This window comes from Serinus canaria, chromosome 6 (genome assembly GCF_022539315.1).
Source record: "Serinus canaria isolate serCan28SL12 chromosome 6, serCan2020, whole genome shotgun sequence".
Lineage (NCBI taxonomy): Eukaryota > Metazoa > Chordata > Aves > Passeriformes > Fringillidae > Serinus > Serinus canaria.
In genome coordinates, this window is record NC_066320.1 from 27,177,580 (window position 1) to 27,198,524 (window position 20,945).

Below are 20,945 nucleotides of genomic sequence, written 5' to 3' on the forward strand. Positions count from 1 at the left end.
GATCTTATGCTGGAGACAGCATTTTAATCTGGACAGGGTTTATCTATCTCTGTGCATCAGTTTGTCAAGTAGAGATGATGGGAGAGGTTGGAAACTCATGGAATAGCTCAGGAAAGCTGGTTTCTAAACCCAGTTTTTGGGCTCTGAGTACGGCTGGATGAGGTCTTAGTGCCCCAGGGATGAGACCTTCCTCCTGACATTCCTCCTGAAAGCAGGTGATTCCTTGGATAGATGCTCAGACATTCTCTGGCAGCAGCAGCACCCACCAGCTCTCCTTTTGTATAAGATAAAGCACTTTGCAAGGTAAGAAGGTCATGAGGCATTGGGAGGAGATGGGAAAAGCCAGCCTGATAATTAGGATATAGGGGATGGTCTTGGAGAGATCTGCTGATCCCACAGGACAGCAGGACACTGCTGAGCAGTTTTTGGAGCTGTCTTCTTTTTAAAAATGTGAGTTGAAGTTCCTGGCTAATTTCTAGGCCCTTTCTTTTGTAAATCTTAATTAAAAAAGAGTAAGTAGGTAAGTGGTTTGGGTCTCTGACATGATCCCTTATTAAATTCACTCAGACTTGCCATGATTCAATCTGAAATATTTAATGAGCCTGTACCTGATGGGAGCTCATTCCCTTAAGGCTGGGTCAATATATGAGGCTGGCACAGGCACTGGGGATGTGGGTCCCTGCAAAGCCAGCACTAATCCTGTCTGGCATCACAGGAGCTCAGGGGATGCTGTCTGTGCCAGCTTGTCATGAGTGTCTGGGCTGCTGTTTCCAGTGGAGCTCTGAATTACACACTCTGCAGGATTGCTGGGTGAGCTTTGGCTGGTCCTGGGCCACTGCTGACTGCAGGAGAGAGCCTGTTTCTCCTTTAAAAATGGGATTTAGGTAAGTGCCACGATTTTCACCCTCTTTAGTCTTACATCCCCTCAGCAAGCCAAACCATGCCTGTCTGTGGTGAGTAAATGTGGGATGGCAACTGTCCTGTAAAGGCTGCTGCAGGGAAGCTGGGGTTTGATCCTATTCTGCCATTCTCCCTGCATACCAAAAGCCAAGGCCAGCCTGCAAGAGCTCTGCTGATGCTCCCTGTAAAGCCAGCTGACTTCTTCAGCTTCAACCCCCCTGCAATCTCACTCTGCAGTGGAAGCAAATTAATTTGATTCATACCTGAGACATCTTACATAAACATTCAGGCCAACTTCTCCATTAATACAAGGTAATTATTTTTTCCCCTTTTAAATCTGTCACTTCTCTTTTACTGGGAAATCAACATGTCCACTAACAGCCTTGGTGTGCTAGTCAGAAACACCCAGGAGCTTTTGTGGGGTTCTGTGTATCCAAAGCAAGAAATGTGGAGGTGCTTGAATGAAAAACTTGCTAAGGGAAATGGTTTGTAGCGGGAAATTTCCCTCCAGAAGAATATGGAATTCTGCTGGGGACACTTCAGGCCCCATGGTGGGCTGGCTGCAGGTGGAAGATTGCACTGGAATGACTAAAAAAGCAGTAATTTTATCAGCTGGAGCTGATACAGGGGTGTTCTAAAGCAGCTGTGGGCAATGGAGCAGCGATGCTGGGCAAGGACAAAAGCAGCTGCTGCTGCTGTCCATTCAGGGCACAAAACCAGCCCCCCAAATGCAGTGTTTTGGGGATTCCTGGGCTCAGAGGACACTGGACACTAAGGAGCTCACTGGCAGGTTTGTGTCCAAGGAGTCAGCTCAGAGAGGCCAGGGAGGGGGACCTGGCCCAGGGCTTTGTGCTGTAGCTACAGTGCCTCCCCAAGCTCTCTGTGGGAGTGGAGCCACCAAGAGATATTTCACAGCTCTGTCTGCTGTGGTGTCCGTTCTGTAAAGGCCTCAACTGTTTCTTTAATAACTTTTTCCTTTCCTTCCCCGCTAAAGCCCATCCCGGTTTTCCCCCAGACTGCAGCAGGCAGTAAGCCTGCACTCAGTTGCTATCTAGTGGCCAGAGGAAGGTAGTGGAGGGTTTTTCACTGCTGGTTCTGTGCCACAGGACTGCTACAGAGATACAGGCAGGAATCTGTTACGTGTCTTCACTAAATTGTCGGGGTTACTGCTGGTTTTCAGCGGGTTAGATCTCTGAAAATTGTTTTTCTAGACGGTGCAATCACTACTATTTAAGCTATAATTCACTGCAGTTGTAGTGTACAGTTCACTGCATAGCTAAGGATTTGTAGTATCTAAGGGTATTGGGGATTTGATGTACTTGAAATCTGTTGGGAAGTAGAGCAGGGACAAGCCCCATTACTGAGAAAACCACTGGTACCATAATATACTCAACATTTTATTATAAAACCCTCTAAAGCGCCACTTTATAGGTCACAGTTACAACAAAGGAAATGCCTTGAGTTAGGAAAACAATGGGGACACAGAGACATTGTTTAACATTTCTTGTTTGGGGAAAGCGTGTCCTTCAGGACTTGCCCATGTTTACCACTCCCTCATGGAGCCATCCCAGCAGGAGCACTGAAGCTGATGGGCTGGGAGGGGGAAAGCAGAGCTGCTCCTGCCCACGGCTGCCCCAGTGAAATGTCTGCCCAGCTCCTGCAGGATGGCAGCGGGGTGCACACCCAGGGCACGCTGCTACACGGATGTTCAGGGCACAGAGAGGGGCTCTTGAGCTCTTCATGGGCCAAAACAAAACCTTCATGGAGGCTGTGGCCTTCTGGTGCTCTGGAGAAGGAAGTCCCCAGAGTCCTGAACCAGAAGAGTCAGCAGTTTATTTGCATGCTTTTTTCCTATGTGCAAAACCTTGCACAGGGCCAAGCTGCCAGCTGAGGCTCCAGAGGCCTGGCATTAGCAATTCCTCCATCTGCACCACAGTGGGAACTAAGGAGTTAAAAAAAATGGGAGCACAGTCCCCTTTCATGCTTCCAGGATACCCTGACCAAGTGTTGTGTTGCACCCTGGCTCTGTGGTGGGGGCAAGCAAGCCCAGAACCTGTCAGGACATCCTCACTGAGCCCAGTGACAGCACTGGTATCACAGCCTGTGCTCCCACTGGCTGTTTGGCCTTTCTGTGAAGACAGAACAGCCCTTCAGAGCTGCTCTCAGCTCTGTCAAATATTTTCAAGGGTGAGGAAGGTACAATATTTTTCTCCTGTCTGCCTCCACCTTGGTGTAGCCACAGGACCCCAGGGATAATCCATCCTGGGAACTCGTGCTGCTTTAACTTTGTAGGGTTAAAACAGCTCCAGCCCCATCCAGTCAACCCAGGTCCTGAGCCTGGGCTCTGAAGGGCCACCAGAGGAGACAGGAAGGTTTCTCCAGGCCATCTCACGTGTCAGCAGGTTACAGGGAGGGGAGGAGTGCACAGATCTCTGCCAACCCACTGCCACCCTTCAAATGTCAACGTCTCTAAGTTTAGCTGTTCCAAATCTCCAACTTCTTTCATTAGAAAGCTTGGCTAGGGTAGAGAGGGGTGGGTTTTGTGGGCCATACTGCCAGGGCCCAAAGGCTGTATTAATGATCAGGAAATGAGGGTGACAGCACCAAGAGGTCCAGCAGAGCCCTGGCAGTGCAGCCTTACTGCAGGGCACGCTGCTCAGCCCTGCAGTGGAGAGGGACACAGGGACAGAGGGATGGCTTCAGCTGCAGCTCTGTGAGGATCAGACACCTCCACAGCTGGGGCAGCAGCATGGGCACTCTCCTGGGAAAGGGGATCGCTGAAGGATGCACTGGGATCCAGCTTTCCCATGAAACAAATGAGCAAGCCCTCAAATATTACTTTTTTTTTCTTTTTTCCTTTTTTTTTCTTTTTTCCTTTTTTTTTCTTTTTTTTCAGCACAAACTCAGGTTAAGTAAGATCTTCAAGAAAGCTAATTTAATCTGCCTGGCAGATCTTCTCTGCTCAGAGCTCTTGGTGCTGCCAGTCTGTGACACAGCTTACAGCATGACAAGGTGAGCAGCTCAATATTCTAGCAAACCTGCAGCTGGTAGGAGATGCTGGCAAGTATCAGGACACTGATTAAAAATGCCCTGGACAAGCTGCTGTGTGCTTCTCATCCATGTTTGAAGAATTGCTCTTATGTGGGATAGCCCTTGACTGAAGGCTGGATGAAATGCAGCTGAGTGATGACTGGCAAGACAGGTTGACAACTTTATCATCAGGACAGGTACAAATTCACCAGGCTGAGGAATAGCAGAGGGTCCTTCTGAATCCACTACAGTCACTAATATAGAAACCTTAATAACTCATTGATAAACCTTCAGAGTAGAAATACACAAAACACCCCCTATGTACAGTAACGTTCTTGTTTACATCAGCTGGGTTAGGACTTTGATGGAAGGATTGCCACTGGCTGTTATTGTTTTAGCTACATGGTTGGGATTTGTCTGGGAAGAGCAGGTTCATGTGGGATGACTCTTATCAGCAGCTGTGACTCCAGCGCTGCGTCGGAGCCGTGGGCGCCACGTGGAGGAGGCACTTGGTGTGTGGTGGTGCTGAACACCCAACCTCCACTGACAGATGGTTGAATCCCCTGGGCCAGGCGTGGGCAATTCGAGTCTTTAGTCCATCTCTGAACAACGTGCTTCTAACTAGCTCCCTTTTTCTCCCATTCCTGCCAAGGAATAAAGGCAAATCAGTCAAAATGCAAAGCAGGCAACCATAACGTGCACGGGATCAACATGACTGTCTGGTCCCCAGGTGGTTTTGGCTGCAGGGTGGGTCAGGGATATTTTAAGTTATAAACAGTGCATGTACTTATTCATTTAAATTGTAGGCAAGGCAAACACAGGTGAAAAGACTGGAGGAAAATCAGGCTGATGTGTCTGAATTGTGTTGGTCAGGGGTATTTTCCAGACATGGGACCCCCCACAACCCCATCCCACCACAGCCAGTTTGCTCCACTGCCAGAAGGGAAAGGTAGAGGCTGTTCCAAATGGATTTTTCCGCTGTTCCTCACCTTAGCTTTCTGTAGGACTGTTCCCTTCCCCGTGACCATAACAGATAAGGGCCGGTTTTTTAAAGCCGTGGCTGAATTGACTGGTGAGTTCTCTGTGCTGTTTGCTGGACTGGCACTTTTTGCCTGAACCTACAATGAAAACCAGAGAAATTATTGTGACTACAGACTACTGAGAGAGATTGCTGCCTTTTCCCACCATCTCCTAGGCACAGTGTCATCCCATTTGCACGGAGGTGCATTTTTTCAGTGACATGCCAATTTCAAAAAATCACCAGGGGAGTTTGTGATGTGTTTTGGTTTTGAGGACTCTAGAACTAGAGATACAGAGCAGGGTGCAGGTGCTGGAGATCTCCATTTCATGTGAAACAAGTTGCCAAGAAGAAATTTAGATGCCTGAATTTCCTCCTGCAAAAAACATCTCTTAGCTCAGCCAAGTGCAAAAGGAGCTGAGTTCAGACCTGCATGGCTCTGGAGGATGTTGCTCAAGGCCCCACAGGAAAATACAACCACTCTCCTGAGCCCCATCCACCTTTCACTTCCCCATTACTGCTGCTACCTCATTAGATTATTATTACATGATGTGTATAATATATAATAGTCAACACAGCCAAATTAGCTATACATTCATACAAGATTGTATATTCATCCATCCATCCATCCATCCATCCATCCATCCATCCACCCATGATTGCATATTACACACAAAAAGGATGCTATTTTTAATCATTAAATTTTAAACCAGGCTGACACTGTGTGTCTGCCTAGCTGCCAGGAAGCTGCTGTGCATCCCAGGGGTGCCCCACATACCCGTGGGGCTGTGTTCTCCAGGTGTGTGGTGTCCACTGCCGTGCCCAGTGTCACCGGGCCAGACTCTGCCTTCTTCAGGTTCTCCTTCACCTCCACCAGGCTCAGCTCCAGGTCCACCCTCTGGCTTTCCTTCCTTTTGCATTCTTCATCTATCTCCTTCAGCCTCTGCTCCAGACTCTTGTCTGTGTAGGAAAAGGAATCTTGGTGGCTGCTAGGAACCTGGGGAGCTCCTGAGGGGAGCAGGGATCAGGGCATGGCCTGTACATTTTCCTAGAGTTTTATCCCAAGAGGGACTGTGGCTCTTGCTCCAGTGCAATCTGGGTTATGTGGTTTGGCTCAAAGCACCGGGTTCCCCCCATCTCTTCTGGTCCCAGAAGGGCCAGGTTCATTGCCCCCTCTGTCTCCAGAGCCCCACCTTGGCTCAATTCCACACATCCCACCTTGCCCTGCCCTACCTGTGCTGCCACCAAGCATTTCCTTCAGCTCCCGTCTCTCCTTGCGCAGCTGGGTGAGCTGAGCTCGGATTTCATCCTTCTCCTTCTCCAGCCGCTCCTTCTCCTCCGTGAACCGTTTCACCTCTGCCTCTGTCCTGTTCTTGCCCAGCTTGGTTTCCACTGCTCCTGCTGGAAACACAGCCCACCAACAACAAGCTCAGTCAGGGGAAAAAAGCAGGAGGGAGAAAACCTTCCCAGGTGCTTAAAAAGAAAACAAGGGAAGGTCTGAAAAGCCACCAGCCACTAGAGTCAGCACACAGATCTCGGGACCTTAGCTGGTCACAGTGACCCCGAGATGCGTTAGAAAGTCTCTTTTCCCAACCTGGCAGTCAAAGAAGGAGTCAGAACTCTTCTATTCCCGGTCTCAAGGTTGTTTATTGTTTCTTATCCATAAAATTCTTTCTCTGACCTGCCAAGGTCTGTCTGGCAGGTCGGGTTCAGGACACTGCCCGCCTCAGAGACGGTGTTGTCTTTTTATACTAAAAACTACGTGTACACTCTTTACAGTAACTTCCCAATACCTATCACCTATGTTAGACAGTGAGCTTCTACTGTAAACCAATCTAAAAGTGCCAACATCACCCAGAAGATTGAGGCTAGGAAGAATGAAAAAGGACAAGGCATGCCCATATTCCTCCATCTTGGGATCCTGAGCCCCCATTCTAAAAACCTCAAAAATCTATTTTCCACCCCATGAAAAACTAACTATTATTCTACTTAAACTCTTTTGACTTTCAATTCTTCATATAAAGGTTAGCAGTTGTTTTTTCCAAGGGCTAAATCAAAGGCACAGGTGTCTTGGGCTCTGTGCCAAGGTCTCAGAGCCCCCCGGGCAGGAATTTCCTGGGTTCCCACACACAGACTGCTGGATAGTAGAGGCAAGTCAAATCACAGGGCACCACCTGTCTTTAGGCACCCTTGGGCCACCTGAGCAGCACACCCACCTGGCAGTGGCATCTTGGGCCGGTGTGCAGGCACCAGCTGGGGACTGCCCGCTGGAGCTGGGCCCGCTGGCACCTCGGGGGCCACACTGCTCTGCTGCTGGCTCTGCATTTTGACAGCAGGCACCCGTGGCACAGCCTCCTCGGGCTCTGGCTTCTCTGCATGTTTCTGGGAAGGAAATGAAGTGGGATGGTGAGGTGTAGGGAAGTGGCTCAGTGATTAAGCCTGGCCTGGCATCACAGTTTGGACAGTACCTGCTCCAAGGTCTCTGCTGCCTTAGCACAGGGCTCAGCTTCCTTAGGCACGGGGGCTGTCTCAGCTGTGCTCTCTGGGACAGCCTTGTTGGCAGCCCTTTCTAGAGATGGTGAGCTGAGGGGGGAAGACTGGCATGACATCTTGCCAGCACAGTGCAGCAAGGACTTCACTGGGGTGAGATCCAGATACACTCTGTCTTGATCCCCCTCCAGTTTGCTCTCGCTCTTGGGTGCTTCTTCCTGCAAAAGAAACCATCTGCTGTAACTAGAAGTACAAGAAACATCTCACTGCAGAGCAGCACTATCTCAGGCAATCTGGAGTATTTTCCAAAAATCTTAGAGGAACTAAAATGCCAGTCTCTGAGTCATTCCACAGAGACCTTTCTGAAGCACTGAAGGAAAGGCCCCTCCTGTTTTCCTTCATTGGGTCTCTCTGATAGCAGAAACAGCCCCATGCAAGGATATCACACTGCTGTACATCCAGCAACCCATGCCACATTCTTTGCCTTTCCTTCGGTGACAGTCCCATTCCCAGCATGACCCATTGCTCTTGTCCTTTCACACAGGACTTGCTCTTACAGGCATAGAAAGGAATTTTTGAAAGGCTAGGCTCCAAAAAGCCCACTATCACTAAATAATCCATGCTGTTTGCTGATGAAAACTGTAGAATTTTATCCCTGCTGCCGGAAAATCCCTACAGCCCCTTTCTGGAAACCTCTCTCCCATTCCTTAGCAACTCCTCTCCATACTTGGTTCTGCTCCACTGCAAAGGCCAGGATCTCCCCAGGGGCTGGGAATCCCCCCCTTTCACTGCTGGAGACTCCCCATGGGCAGATGTTTGCTGTGGTGCCCCCAGAGCTCCCTGCAGCATGCAGCTGTCTTACCACAGGCAGGTCTGGCAGATCCACGTCGTCGTAGAGCTCGTCCTGCTGCACCCTGCCCTTGGGGAGGTTGTCAATGTAGGCGTTGGGCTCCGAGTATTTCCTCTGCATCAGCCTGTGAACAGGGCATCCCATCAGGGGGACTGGGTCTGCTGCATGGCTCTGCAGTGCTGCATTTTGACACATCTGAGAACACCAGTGCTGAGGTCTGGGCAAGGCCAGGCAGCCAGATGCAGGAGAGGAGAAGGCAGAGCCATACGGAGCAGTGGGGTCACTGCTGCTGCTGCCCTGTAAGCAGCACCCACCAGAGTGGGGCTGTGATTGCCCTCAGCTCTCTCCTTTCTCACCCAGCCCTCAGCCACAGCAGCACAACCACCCTGCCCCAGTGGCATGATGGACTGGGTGGCTGAGAGCCCAACCTGCTTTTGCAACAGCCACTCAGGCACATGCCCCATGGCAAGCTGCAGCTCAGGCCAGATGCACCTTGGTGGGACAGGAAGCACACTCCCGTCCCAAAAGAAAGTGACTGAGCTGCAGCTGTGAGTTTACCACCTATTTCCATGTCAGCCAACCTCCCACAAGTGGAGAGCCCCCTGCTCTGGCTTGCTTTCCCTCTGCCAGCCCCAACCCATTACCAGTGACATACAAGAAGGAATTCTTGGCAGCGCTCACAATGCAGGAAACCCTGTCAGCATCCACATAATCGTAGGTAAATTCCTCTGGGTCTGTTTTCGAGCCTGACTCCGACAAGAGGAGGCCCAGCCAGTGGCCCATTTCCTCTGAGGACTTTGCCTGCAGGGTGATCAGACAGACAGGACAGTTTGCAGCAGTGTTTTCTCTGCACTCACAGGGCTGATGCTGGCTTAGGTTGGGCAGGGAAGCATGCTGGCAATCCCCTGGGTATTTATAATAAAACTTAAAAGTAGGCTCTTAAAGGCTGCCTTAAAAGTACTGCTCTACATATGGACTGATTCAAAAATTTGGCAGCTACAGAAATGCAGCTCTCTGCTCTGCTCCTTCCTAAAATTTCTAGTCAATCTGCATTTTCCTTTCAGTGGTGATCAACTCAGCTGTCTACAAGAGTGAGAGAAGTCTCTGGGGCTGGAGATGCTGGCAGGGAGCAGCTTTGAGTGAGGAAAGCCTGCGGGTTTTATTTTGCACCAGCAGAGTGCAGCAATGCGATTGCCAAAACACAGGCAAGGCGACCCGAGCCTGCGAGGTCCCAGAGCACAAACCCCTTCCAGGGTTCTTCCAGAGGAGAAGGGAAGAGTTTAGAGCATCAGAGTCCGTTGCTTTAACATGGTCAGGACCCAATTCCCAGCTGCAGCGAGCAGTCTGACGTTTTTCAACGTAAAGAGTTAAATTCTGTGCCGTGAAGTCAGCTCCAGCACACAGCCACATGCACCTCCCAGTGCAGGGGACTGCACCTAAAGCAAGAAGAAGTTGGCTGATGCAGCCACTTTTTGCACTGATTTGAGGAGTCAGAGCAGTAACCACAAAGAAAATTCAGGGAAAGTGAATATATATACACACTTTCCAAAGTGGAAAGTATATTTTAAGCTTTCAGTCTGTTTTATTTAGCAGAGACTTCAGTCCCTGGGAAGCCTGCCAGCCAGCCAGCCCGTACATTGAGTCTGACATTAAGTCTGACATCCCAACAAAATACAGATTCTTCCATTCACAAAATTTAAATTTTCCCAGCACCTCTTCTTCACATCTGTAATCGGGCAAAGTTTGTTCAATACAGACAGACCCTGAATCAGAAACAACAAAAACATCTTCCAATTTCATGGTATGCCCTCGAAGTCAGTTGTTTGGCTATAAATATTCCACCCACTGGAAAAATACAGGAAATTGCTCACATTGTCCACCTCCTACTATAACCATGCTGTCGTCAGAGAGAAGTAAGATTAGAGATAAACAGTCCTGGATGCAGGCAAAGGAAAGTAACAGATGGAGATGAATTCACTTGCACTTTCAGGGGCAGATCTGTGATAGGCTTACTTGGGATGTGTGCCCCATTGCTTTGGGGCTCTGCTGTCAAAAGACGAAGTTCTCTGTTCCTCCTAACCACAGCTTTAAATCCCTAAAGTGGCATTGTCCTCATCTAACATTAACCATCTGCAATGCACTCCACAGATAATAATCCAAGGTTATCCTGCAGTGGGGGGAGAGATGGGAATCTCCAGAGGACCCATGTCCCACCCTAAGATGAAGGCTGAGAGGAGCCAGCATCACACACAGCCTGGATTACCAGTGAGGTGGGACACAATTCTAGGTGACCACAGGCAGATGAACCAAAGTCCTGCTCTTCAGGTTCTGTTTTGTTGAACCAACGTTCCTCTGGAGGAACTCATTGGTATTCAGACCATCTAAGGTAACCAAGCTGGTGATTTTAAGCAGAGCTTTCTTGGAGAAAGACACCCTACCTCCAAAACAACCCGTTCCTCCCCATTGTGCAGGATGCGGAAGGAGTAAAGATGGTCAGGGCTCGGCTCTGGGATGATCTCACAGCCTGCCAAACTCAGGGGCTGCTGAGCCAGCTTGCTTCTGTTCCTATCCTGGTAGAAGTGCAGGTGCCCATCTTTTATCTGACACCACCGTGACTTCCACTGGCTGTTCACCAGCACATTCAGGTAACCTGCAAGTAATCACAGCTCATTAAATACATTTTCCATTTAATCCAGATTAATTTGTGTGACAGCCTGGGGATGTCTAAGGGGTAAGTTATGAGATCACCACACAACAGAAAGTCACAGGCACCAATAAAGAGAAAAAGCACAAAGACAAGCTGTCCTATCCGCACAAAACAGGGTGAAAAGGATAAAAATCTTGAAAATGAGACCCTGGAAATTCAGGATAGCTTTGGAGCAGCAAGTTGGCTGCAGCTGGTTGGACAAAGTTGGTCCCAGGTGGTAAATACAAGCTGACCCTCACAACTCTCCCTGCAGGCTCCCACACCCTGGGCAGCACAAATGCCCTGCGTGTGCATGTCTGGTATTACCCACCCTTCCTCTCGGGTCACCCTGAGAGCCACAGGCACCACAATCTGCATGGATTTACTGGCAGCACCACCTGGCACAGGCATGTGTGAGGAGGACGATGCCCGGTGCTCATCCTGCCCTGCACACTGAGATCCAGCCCTGAGGCAGATCCCTGCAGAGGGACTCATGCTGCCACTTACTTGAAGTCTCCAGGGATCTCTCTGGGCTGTCCATGGAGCTGGACTTCTTCCTCCCGAGGTTCATCAGGTTGCTCAGTTTCAGGCCAGTTGTGCCCTTCTTCTTAACTACCAGAAATGAAAAAGACACGTGTGGCTTTCCCAGATCCCAGCCTGCTGTCCCACCTCACACACATCCCTTGCAGAGCATAAACCTGCAACTCAGGGACATGCTGGAAAAGTCCAAAGCCCAGAGAGTTCAGGAGCAAGATGGCACCAGTAAGATCAGTTAGGGATTTGTGGAAGATGCTAATCTGTACTGCTTTACATGTGGGTTGGCTCTGACCAAAGGCCAGTCACTGCAGGAGCAGTGGGAGGTACTTGCACAGCTCTTGCTGGGTGTTTACCAACCTCCCCTCACTTTCCTACACCACAAACAATTTAAGAACCATTACCCAGTAACATTTACTGTATTCAAGTATTTTCCTCTCTAAAACAGGGACACAAGGTGGGAGGGGGAAAATTTTTTGTCTAAAGAACCTCTTCAACATTCTCCTACTGAGCACATCAGTCAGTGTGTGAATAAACCTGTGGAACCAACAGGAAATCCTGGTAAGAATATCAAATTCCCAGGCAATGAATGTACACACAGCTTTCCTCAGGTCTGTTGGAGGTGGCAGTGGCAGGAGCCACAGAAGGGTCAAGGGCCCATTTTCCCTGTCATTCCCAGGGCAAGGTTTTACCATCTTTTGCCTCGGCTGTCTCCGTGTGGCCGTCGGTGCTGCTCCCGCTCTCGGAGGCTGCAGAGTATCTCTCAGACACCTCCACCTGTCAACAAGCACCAGGCACAGGCTCCACACATGCAGGTGACCCATTCTTCCAGCCAGAATGTGCTGCTAGGACCTTTTTCCCCTTCTCCCACATCATGAGGTCCCACTCTCTCTGTAGTAGATGCTTTCACCCAGCCATCCCCAGCCAGCTCACTCACACTGTGCCCTTCCCATTGCTCCTGAACATGCTGGGTTCACCTCTGAGGGGACACAGTGGCACCACTGGTGCCACCCTATGGCACCCTGCAGCCTGGCTGGTGGGGACATTTGACAGTCCCTACAGGGGACATGGGCAGAGGAACCAGCCAGGGGCCCAAACAGGTCAATTTTGGGTGTCCACCAGAGACTTAGGAAAGTCTCTTTGTCCTCCCACTGTTTGAAACAAGCTCCTCCCAGGGCAGTGTCACCTAAACCTGGACTAAAGATGGCCCAAGCCCTGGCATCCAAGGGTCTATGAACCTCCCAAAGCTCTTGGAGAACACAACCATCCCACTGGATGAGACAGCAGCTTCTGCCCTAGCATTTGCCTAGGTAGCCAAATGCTGAGTTAGTCTGGCAGGGAAGATATGGCAACAAAATTAAGATGCAAAGGAAAATTAAGATAGTTCCAAGAATGCTCCTTTTCAGCAGCACAGGGGTCTGGTTACACTCACATCAGTCTTTGCTTACTTAAAATTAAGGCACCTACACTACTGGAGGAACAGGACTGGAAAGCCCAAGTGCTAGTTCTGTCTGTAGAGACAAGAGGTACCTTTGGGTAGCTGAGACGCTGCGAGTCTGGGATGTACTGGTTGCCTTCACTGCCTCCTTCACAGAGCAGACCACTGGTCTCCTGGATTACCTGTGCAGAAGGGGAAGCCAAAGCCTGTGAGAGAGCTGCAGTAACAGGATCAATTCATGTCCCCCAGCTAGGACAGGCAAAATCACAACAGCCAGAGAGACCCATGGTCTGTCCCTGTGACCCTGGGGACTGTCCTGGTGCTGCACTAGGCATCCAGCAGAAATTGCTGGATCCAATCCACTGGGAGAGGCTGCCAGCAAAGGCAGCCCTGGCTCTCACAGCCCCTCCTGGGCTCCAGGAGGCTCCTTCTCCTGCTGCTGTCCCAGGGGAAGGGCTGCATTTCCCCCTGCCCTCAGCCAACTCATGCTGGGGACCCACCCCAGACATTTCCCCCACTACAGCAGCTGGGCTGGGAGGTCCCCATGTGCCTCCAGCACAGTGAAGGCAGCAGGGAGTGCAGGAAGAATCTATCCCAGGACATGAAAATGAAGTGGTATATTTGTATAAAGGCTTGCAGTGAGGAAGGGAGCCAGAGCACACAAGGACAGGGCTGAGATAAGATCTGTTCTCCCAGCAAAGCATGGGAGCACCAGTGGGACAAATGCTGAAGGTGTCACTGACCCTGAGCCACTGCTCTGCCTGGTCTTTGCTCTGCAGCCCCAGCACGATGACATCAGCATTCGTGGGGATGATCTTCAGTTTGTGTTCCTTCTTCCTCACTTGCTTTTCCTTGTGAATGACTGTGCAGCCCAGCAAATTCACGTCGAGCTGGGGGTTGTGGTCCTTGGAGCTCTTGTAGCACTGGGGCAGGAAGACAGGAGCGGGTGAGAGGCAGAGGAGGAACCTTCCTGCTCCCTGGCAGCAACTCAACCCCACAAGGGATGGATTAAATCATGCAGCCACGTGCATTAAGTGCACTGAACACAAGAAGGTCCTACAGTTCTACCAAGTCTGCACAGACTACACACAGGAGATCCCTGATGTGCAGGTACACAAACATCTGACTGCATGCATACACGGTCTGAAATACCTTCTACTGACACAGCACCAAGTATGTGGTTAGCCTCTGGGGTAAGTATCCCTTCTGCTCAACCACCTCAAAAACTTTCCCCAAAAAGTATCCCTAGACATTTTGAGGATGGGAATTTTGGTCACAAACGTGTCCTTGTGCCCCCTTCACCAATCCCATGCCCACGTTCCTTCTGAAAAAGGAACAAGGGCCCCAAATCTCCAGGACATGTCTTTTGGCATTGCTTCCAGGGGTACTTTGTTTTTTGCCAGCTCGTTAACTTGGTCTGAGGTGCCACTTCCTTCCTCAGCTCATAAAACCAGATTGTTTTAGGCAGAGAGTAGAGGATCTGCTCACCAGCAGCCTGGTGTCCTTGATAACACACAGCTGTTTTGCCCACTGTCCCAGCCACTTCTTTCTCCACAGGAAGGCACAGATGCGGGCGTCCTTCATCAGCTCGATGGTGGCCTCAGGGGATGGCCACTGATGGGTTGCTGACTTGCCTTTGCTGCTCTCTTCCTCATCATAAGATTCATAGGAACTACTAACAGCTTCACCATCTTCTATAACAAAAGCAAAGCTCTGTCATTAAATCCATTTTTAGAATAACTCTGAGTCAAATGCTTCCCTCAGCCATGCTCACACATGCACAAGCTTCCAGGACAAGGATGTGTCTTTTGAGGCTCTCCTACAGGAGGATAATTAATAGGAAAATTATCCTCATAGATCCTGTTGTCTTTCTAGCCCAATATGAATCTCATTGCAGTATTTTGTGCCTAACAGCCTCTGTTAGCAAACACTCAAAAGACACTTCTTGGTTGACCACAAATCTGAGAACATTCCCTTAGACATTTCCTGATGTTTGCTGCTTTCCCCCCAAAGATGCTTTTACTACTTTCCACTAAAAGCCAAACACACACAATTTTAAAGGCAACAGCAAGCTACAATCAGCCCTTGTCCTCTAAATGCCAGAAGTAAAAATGGTATTTGCAAGGCCATGCAGCAAGCAATGATCTATTGTATTTCAGATGTCATTCACTTTCCCTCTCTGGTCTAACAGGTCTCTCTCTCTCTACTCAGCATCTAAGGGACAGCAATGGGCTTTGAAGTAATACACTGTTTCAGCACCAAAAATTAGTTGTAAGTGGTAAATGTGAGGAGCAGTAACAACATTTTTTACGTCCATTCTTAAATGGATTGCTGTGTTACTAGGGTGAGTTGGAATTTTCAATACTCAGCTCTAAGGCGTTGCAGAATTTTGGAGTTTTCAGCTGATCACTGGTACCAGGCTGATCAAAAACACTGAAAATGTTCTCCCTGACTGCAGGGGGATTTGAAATGCTCTGCTGGTATTTAGAGCTCTAAGTCACAACATAAGCTCACAGAGCAATATGGTAACATTGGGGCAACTTTTGTATAGGGTTTGGCATTCTTGTCCTACCAAATAGCACGGAGGAATATTGTTAAGTTTCTCTCACTGGAATTTAATCTAATTTGGATTCTCACCAAATCTTACTATCTACATAAAAATAACGTTATCAGATTGGTGCAAATGAAAAGAAGAAAAGCAGCCAGAAAAGAGAAAGAAAAAGGCATTAGGAACTTCACTGAAGAACGTTTCATTTGGGTTTATTTGCTCCTTAAATAAAAGGAACTGAGACGCAGTAACAAAGCTACACTCTTACCCCCAGTGAAATTTCACTCTACGACCTCCCTAGACTAATCAAAACTTCACCAATTAGAAAGTCTCTGGTGCCCCCACCTAAGCAGTAAGTCTCAGGCTGCCACATTACTCCTGAGAAGCCCTGGATGCTCTTCTATGCATCAACCACAACCCCAAGTGTGGTTCCTCATGAGATGAGCTCTTCCCTGCTTGAAGAGCTGCAGGGACTGCTGGCCTGGTGACACTGCTACAGCCTCATGAAGAAAAGGCATTTACCAGGCTGTGCATCTGGCAAATGGGGACAAGCCTTGCCTGGTGGCTTGTGACAACCCTGTGGTCACTACTAAGGCTCACACAGTCCCAAATCGTACAGCTCAGGCATTGGTGGCAGCCACAATCCTGGATGCCTTTATCTAAAGCCACCTCTGCTTTCCTGTGGGTCCTCCCATGAGCTCCCAGGGAGCAAAATCAATGCCACGATGCAGGAAGCTCAGAGCATCACATACTCCCACTCTGCCTCAGTGGAGCACCTTCAATCCTTCACCAAACAGCTACTTGTCAATACAGCCAGCATTACCACCCATTATCAGCTCCACACCAATGACAGAACCAGAATAAAGGGGAATAAAGGCTAGGGAAGTTCTCTTCATTGTCATCCTGAGCACAGGGAAAGCCACAAAAAATGCTGCTTTGTGCAAAACAGACAGGGAGAGGTGGTTATCCTCCATGCATGTAACAGGCAAATCCAGGGGAAATACCTGATAATCTTTGCTAAAACTGAGCTTTTGGGGGGTATTTTTGGGTTGTTTTTTTGTTGTTGTTGTTTAAAAAAGGCACTTCAGGTTTGGAAAGCATGCCATACCCATAGTTATTGTGGCATAAATAACGCCCTCAGTAACCTGCAACCCTGGCCTGGGTCCAGCCGCAGCAAGCCTACCAAAAAGACCTGCACAGTCAAAAAGAAAGAGAAAGGGAGGCAGAGAGAGAAAGCAACAGATGAGCAAATGCAGAGAACAAGGGCATCAATCCCCTCGGCCAGTGAGGCTGTCCCATCCCTGCACTGGACAGCGTTTTCAACCCATCCCCTCAAACAAGGCAATTCCCTTCAAAACAGAATCGTTGTCATCGTAATTAAGAGCAGCCAGGGCTGATGAGCTGTTCCAGCCAGAACAATGATTGCTCAGTTGGCAGCCACGCTGCTCCTCTCCCGGTTTCACTCCGCTCCTTATCGCACCCTCCAATTATGCAAAGGCTGCTGATAAGGCTTTAACACATTTCAGCCCAAGAGGGAAGGGAAGCAGCAGCCTCTGCTGGAGCTGGAAAATGAAAGGCAGAGCATCCCCAGTGGAGGGGTGGGAGTGCTGATGAAAGATGGACCCCAAGACCCAGCGGAGTCGCCCGCTTGCTTGGTTTTAATTAATTCACGCACGGTTTGCTGCAGTGTCTCACAGTCCCACCTCTGATAGTGCACGAAAGCTCTATCTCCTCAGCCCATCTGGAGGCTTGCTTTGATGTCCTTTCTTGGCAGTGCACCCACTTATTTTAGTCGTGTTCCTATTTTTGTCTGACTTCACTACGCCCATTTGTTTGGGGACACATGGGTGTCTTCCAAGGCTCATGCTGTAACACTGTCAGAAAGTATCACAGAGGGACTTCTCACAAGAGCTTACAGCCACAGGACAAGGGGAAATGGATTCAAACTGAGTGTAGCTTTAGCTTGGATTGCAGAAAAAAATTCTTGACTGCAAACATGATGAGGAACTGGCACAGGTTGCTCAGAGGGGCTGTGGATGCCCCAGCCCTGGAAACGTTCAAGGCAAGGCTGGCTGGAGCTCTGAGCAGCCTGGTCAAGTGAAAGGTGCTCCTCTACATGGCAGGAGGGTTGGAACGAGATGGTTTTTAAACTCCTTTCCAACCCAGGCCATTCTATGATTCTATGAAAGACCAGCAGCAGCTTCCTGGACTGCCACCCCCTCCCTATGCAGCTTGTGGGGAAAGGCATAGAGGGCTGGGGGGTTACTGGGGCCAGGCTTTAGCATCTTTGGCCAGGGCAAAGCCAGGCATGTCCAGACTGCCCTTTGGCAACAGCAGTCACACCAAGGTCCCAGATCATCACTGTGTAGGACAGGTACAAATACTACTGACATCTGATAGGGCACAGGTGGGGCAGGGGGGAGGGATGGGGAGCTTGTGCTTGTTGAGACAAAGGGCAGGACAGGGACCTGCAGGACTGCCCTCATGCTGTAGCCTGATCTCTTGAGGCAAAGCAGGGTACCAGCATCACTGCCCAGCTCCCCTCTGCACAGCACACCACACTTCACCTTCTCCTGAGCCCCTGCAGCCTCTCCTGCCACAAACCTGCTGCTCCACATCTCTCCCTGCTCCTCCTTCTGGCTCACTCCCCCAAGAACCACCTCCAACATGAGGTTGCCAGAGATTCTCACTATAATTCCTTCCTTCCTTCCTTCCTCCTCACACAAAGCAGGCTTGTGTAGAAGGGATGTGGAGGGGTCTGCAGAGGGGACCGGTGGCTGAGCAATCGCAGGATGCAAAGGCACCACACTCCTCAGTGGTGGGGAATCACTGGAATCCTCTGCCCCATCTCTGCTGCTTTCACAGGCTCCTGTCCCCACCTGCAGCTGTGACAGTGCTCAGGAAAACACAGAGCCTGCTGGTGCAACAGCTGATCACAGCAGCCACAGAGAGCCTCCCAGAGCTGCCTCACTTGGACAGTGCTCCCATCGTTTGTGCTTCTCTCTTTCTGCAGAGCTCTGATCTCTCATTTCCTTGGGCATCTGACTGACCTAGATTTCAGTGGGTGGTGGGTGTATTTGCATCTCAGAGCAGCAGGTTACCAAGGAAAAGCAGAGGTGGGAGCTGGGTGTGCACTTATCATTCCTGCCAGCCAAGTCTCTGATCTGAGGGCGAGCTCTGGAGCTGCCTGGATAACACAAGCTGGGTATCCCAGCACATGGATCCATGGCTGTACTCCAGCTAATCCAGCATGTGCCTTTTTATGCCACGGCTCTTAACAATTTATCCACCTTCCCAATATGCAGCAGAGGGGGAAGGAAATCTCCTTTATCTTACATTGCAGGCATGGGGATGAGGCTGCAGCAGGGCTTCACAGGGCACCACAGTCCTCACCTCAGCCACAGGACCCAGAGCCTTTCAGCAAACACAGGGCAGAGCTGGGGGGGCCTCTGCTCTGCACTGAACAGCACCTCTCACTCTGGCCACAATGAGCCTGAACCTCTTCCCATCTGAGCTGGGCACCATCTCATCTTCCTGTTCACTGACATGGAGCTTCAAAGCCCAGTACCTCACACTGGGGCTGGAGGGGACCCAGCTTCCCCCAGATGGAGCTGGGAATGTCAGGCAATATTTAAGTTTATGCTACTTTTCACTGAAGTTTTATCATTCTGTACCATCTGTCAAACTGGATTTGTACCTGAATATGAATTATTTGTATAGAAGGCCACTGCCCTGGAGGGCTCAAAGCTCACCCAAACTTCAGAGAGCCATCCCATGTGCCATCCAACACATCCAGTGTGTTCCCCATGACTATTCAACCCAGCAGCACTTTACTACTTGGTTCTGTCTGCTGTGCATTGGACATCATCATTCTTCAATTTCTGGTTGCAGGATGGCTCAATTTCAACAAAAAGGTTGAAGCTTGTTCGTTTTTAGGTGGGCTATGAGCCCCCACTGTTCTGCTGTCACAGTGTGCCCTAGTAAAAAGTTTGTCCCCAGGTTTCTTATCAGCTCTTGTCCCCAGAGACTGCTCTTCTCCAGACTGACCAACCACAACTCTCACAGCCTTTCCTCACCTCAGGAGAGGTGTTCCTTCTCTGGTAATTCTGGTGGCCCCCCTCTGGATCCACTCTATCAGCTCCATGTCCTGCCTGTGCTGTAGAAAAGTCATCTCATTTTTACCCCCTGCATGTTGTGAGAGGCAGTTTCTGATTTTCCAGTGATTGTTCAGGAAGGTGTGAGTGCTTACAGACAGACTGGATCACTTTGGTGTGAGTAACTCAAATTTTCAAATAAACCACGAGGCTGGTTTATGAGTTATAGGGTGTGGATTCCATTCACTGGCTTTAGCAAAGTAGAGGTAGAAACGTTGTATTAACTGTTAATTTCAGATTAACAGATTCAACAGCCAGGGCTTTAGATCCAAATCTGTCACCCTTAACCCTCTTTGCTTGCCTTGACTCTTGCCACCCAGCTCTCACACGCTGCTGCAGCCAAGGCTGATGAGCAGAGATCTGCAGTGGGTGATAGGATCTGTCTCATATGGGCTCAAATGGATTAGAAAGCCATGACAAGATCAGCTCTGCTATCAGATCACAGGAAAGCAATCTCAGTGAAGGCTGTTCAACAAAAGGATGCAGGAATTCAGTGTAAAAATCGAGAATGTGGGAGCTCAGCATGCAGCAGCCTCCTCCCAGAGGGGTGGGGAGCCCACAGGGGACAGGCAAGGGTGGCACTGCTCCAGGACACGCCTGGGACACTGTCCCAGGCAGTGAGGGTGTGTGCAAGGGAACCCACAGGCTCTCCCCTCACACCAAGTGTGGCTTTCTAATCAAGTTTACAGATGGTTAAACTGCCAGAAGAGACAGAGGTGAATAAAGGGCCAATTATAAAAATGGTTATCACTCCTAACAGACCAGCAGAGCTGTGGATTTTGAGCCCCAAGGGGACAATTAGAGCACTAGGACACGAATGCAAGCCACCACAGCTTCACCACTCAGTCCTGAATAGAAACTTGTGATTGACTGCAGCCTATCTGCCAGAAAACCACCAAAACAGAGGACCCACAATGGTTCCTAGCATTTTACACTGATAAGATATTGACCCAAACATATTACTAACTTCTACAGGAAAGTTAAAAATTGGAGCAATCCAGAAGTCTTTGCTTTCCAGCTAGCATTAGGTCTGTAATATCAAGTGTGAGCAGCAGAAAACAAATTTGTCCCAAAAGCTGTATGAAATATCTGTGCTTTCATTTACTGATTGTTATAAATCTCATGTCCTCCATCTCCCACAAGGGTTAGCTGGGATATACCATTTACAGAGATGTCATAGGGCTCAGCCTCTTCGTAATATCCCTCTGGGGATTCAATCTTGGGGACTGCTGGTTGTTTTGTTTCGAGAATCTGCAGAATAAACACATAAAAGAAACATGATTTTAGGTAAAAACAG

The 20,945-nt window shown here is 49.5% G+C and overlaps 1 protein-coding gene across 2 annotated transcripts in view; it reads right to left on the reverse strand.

Moving 5' to 3' along the window:
- Positions 1-2,281: 2,281 nt before the first annotated feature.
- AFAP1L2 (actin filament associated protein 1 like 2) overlaps positions 2,282-20,945 on the reverse strand; it is a 66,216-nt gene continuing 47,552 nt past the window's right edge. The window contains exons 5-19 of one of the 2 annotated variants that reach the window (XM_050976304.1): positions 20,809-20,899; positions 14,435-14,637; positions 13,690-13,869; positions 13,039-13,128; positions 12,201-12,285; positions 11,482-11,586; positions 10,727-10,938; positions 8,944-9,089; positions 8,301-8,412; positions 7,417-7,656; positions 7,165-7,330; positions 6,182-6,349; positions 5,727-5,908; positions 4,920-5,048; positions 2,282-4,574 (exon numbers count right to left, since the gene is read on the reverse strand). In XM_050976304.1, the coding sequence (XP_050832261.1) occupies positions 4,548-4,574; positions 4,920-5,048; positions 5,727-5,908; positions 6,182-6,349; positions 7,165-7,330; positions 7,417-7,656; positions 8,301-8,412; positions 8,944-9,089; positions 10,727-10,938; positions 11,482-11,586; positions 12,201-12,285; positions 13,039-13,128; positions 13,690-13,869; positions 14,435-14,637; positions 20,809-20,899 (2,136 nt within the window). In that variant the 3' untranslated portion in view covers positions 2,282-4,547. Of the gene's footprint in view, positions 4,575-4,919; positions 5,049-5,726; positions 5,909-6,181; positions 6,350-7,164; positions 7,331-7,416; positions 7,657-8,300; positions 8,413-8,943; positions 9,090-10,726; positions 10,939-11,481; positions 11,587-12,200; positions 12,286-13,038; positions 13,129-13,689; positions 13,870-14,434; positions 14,641-20,808; positions 20,900-20,945 lie in introns of both variants that reach the window. The other variant, XM_050976303.1, reaches the window with a different exon arrangement.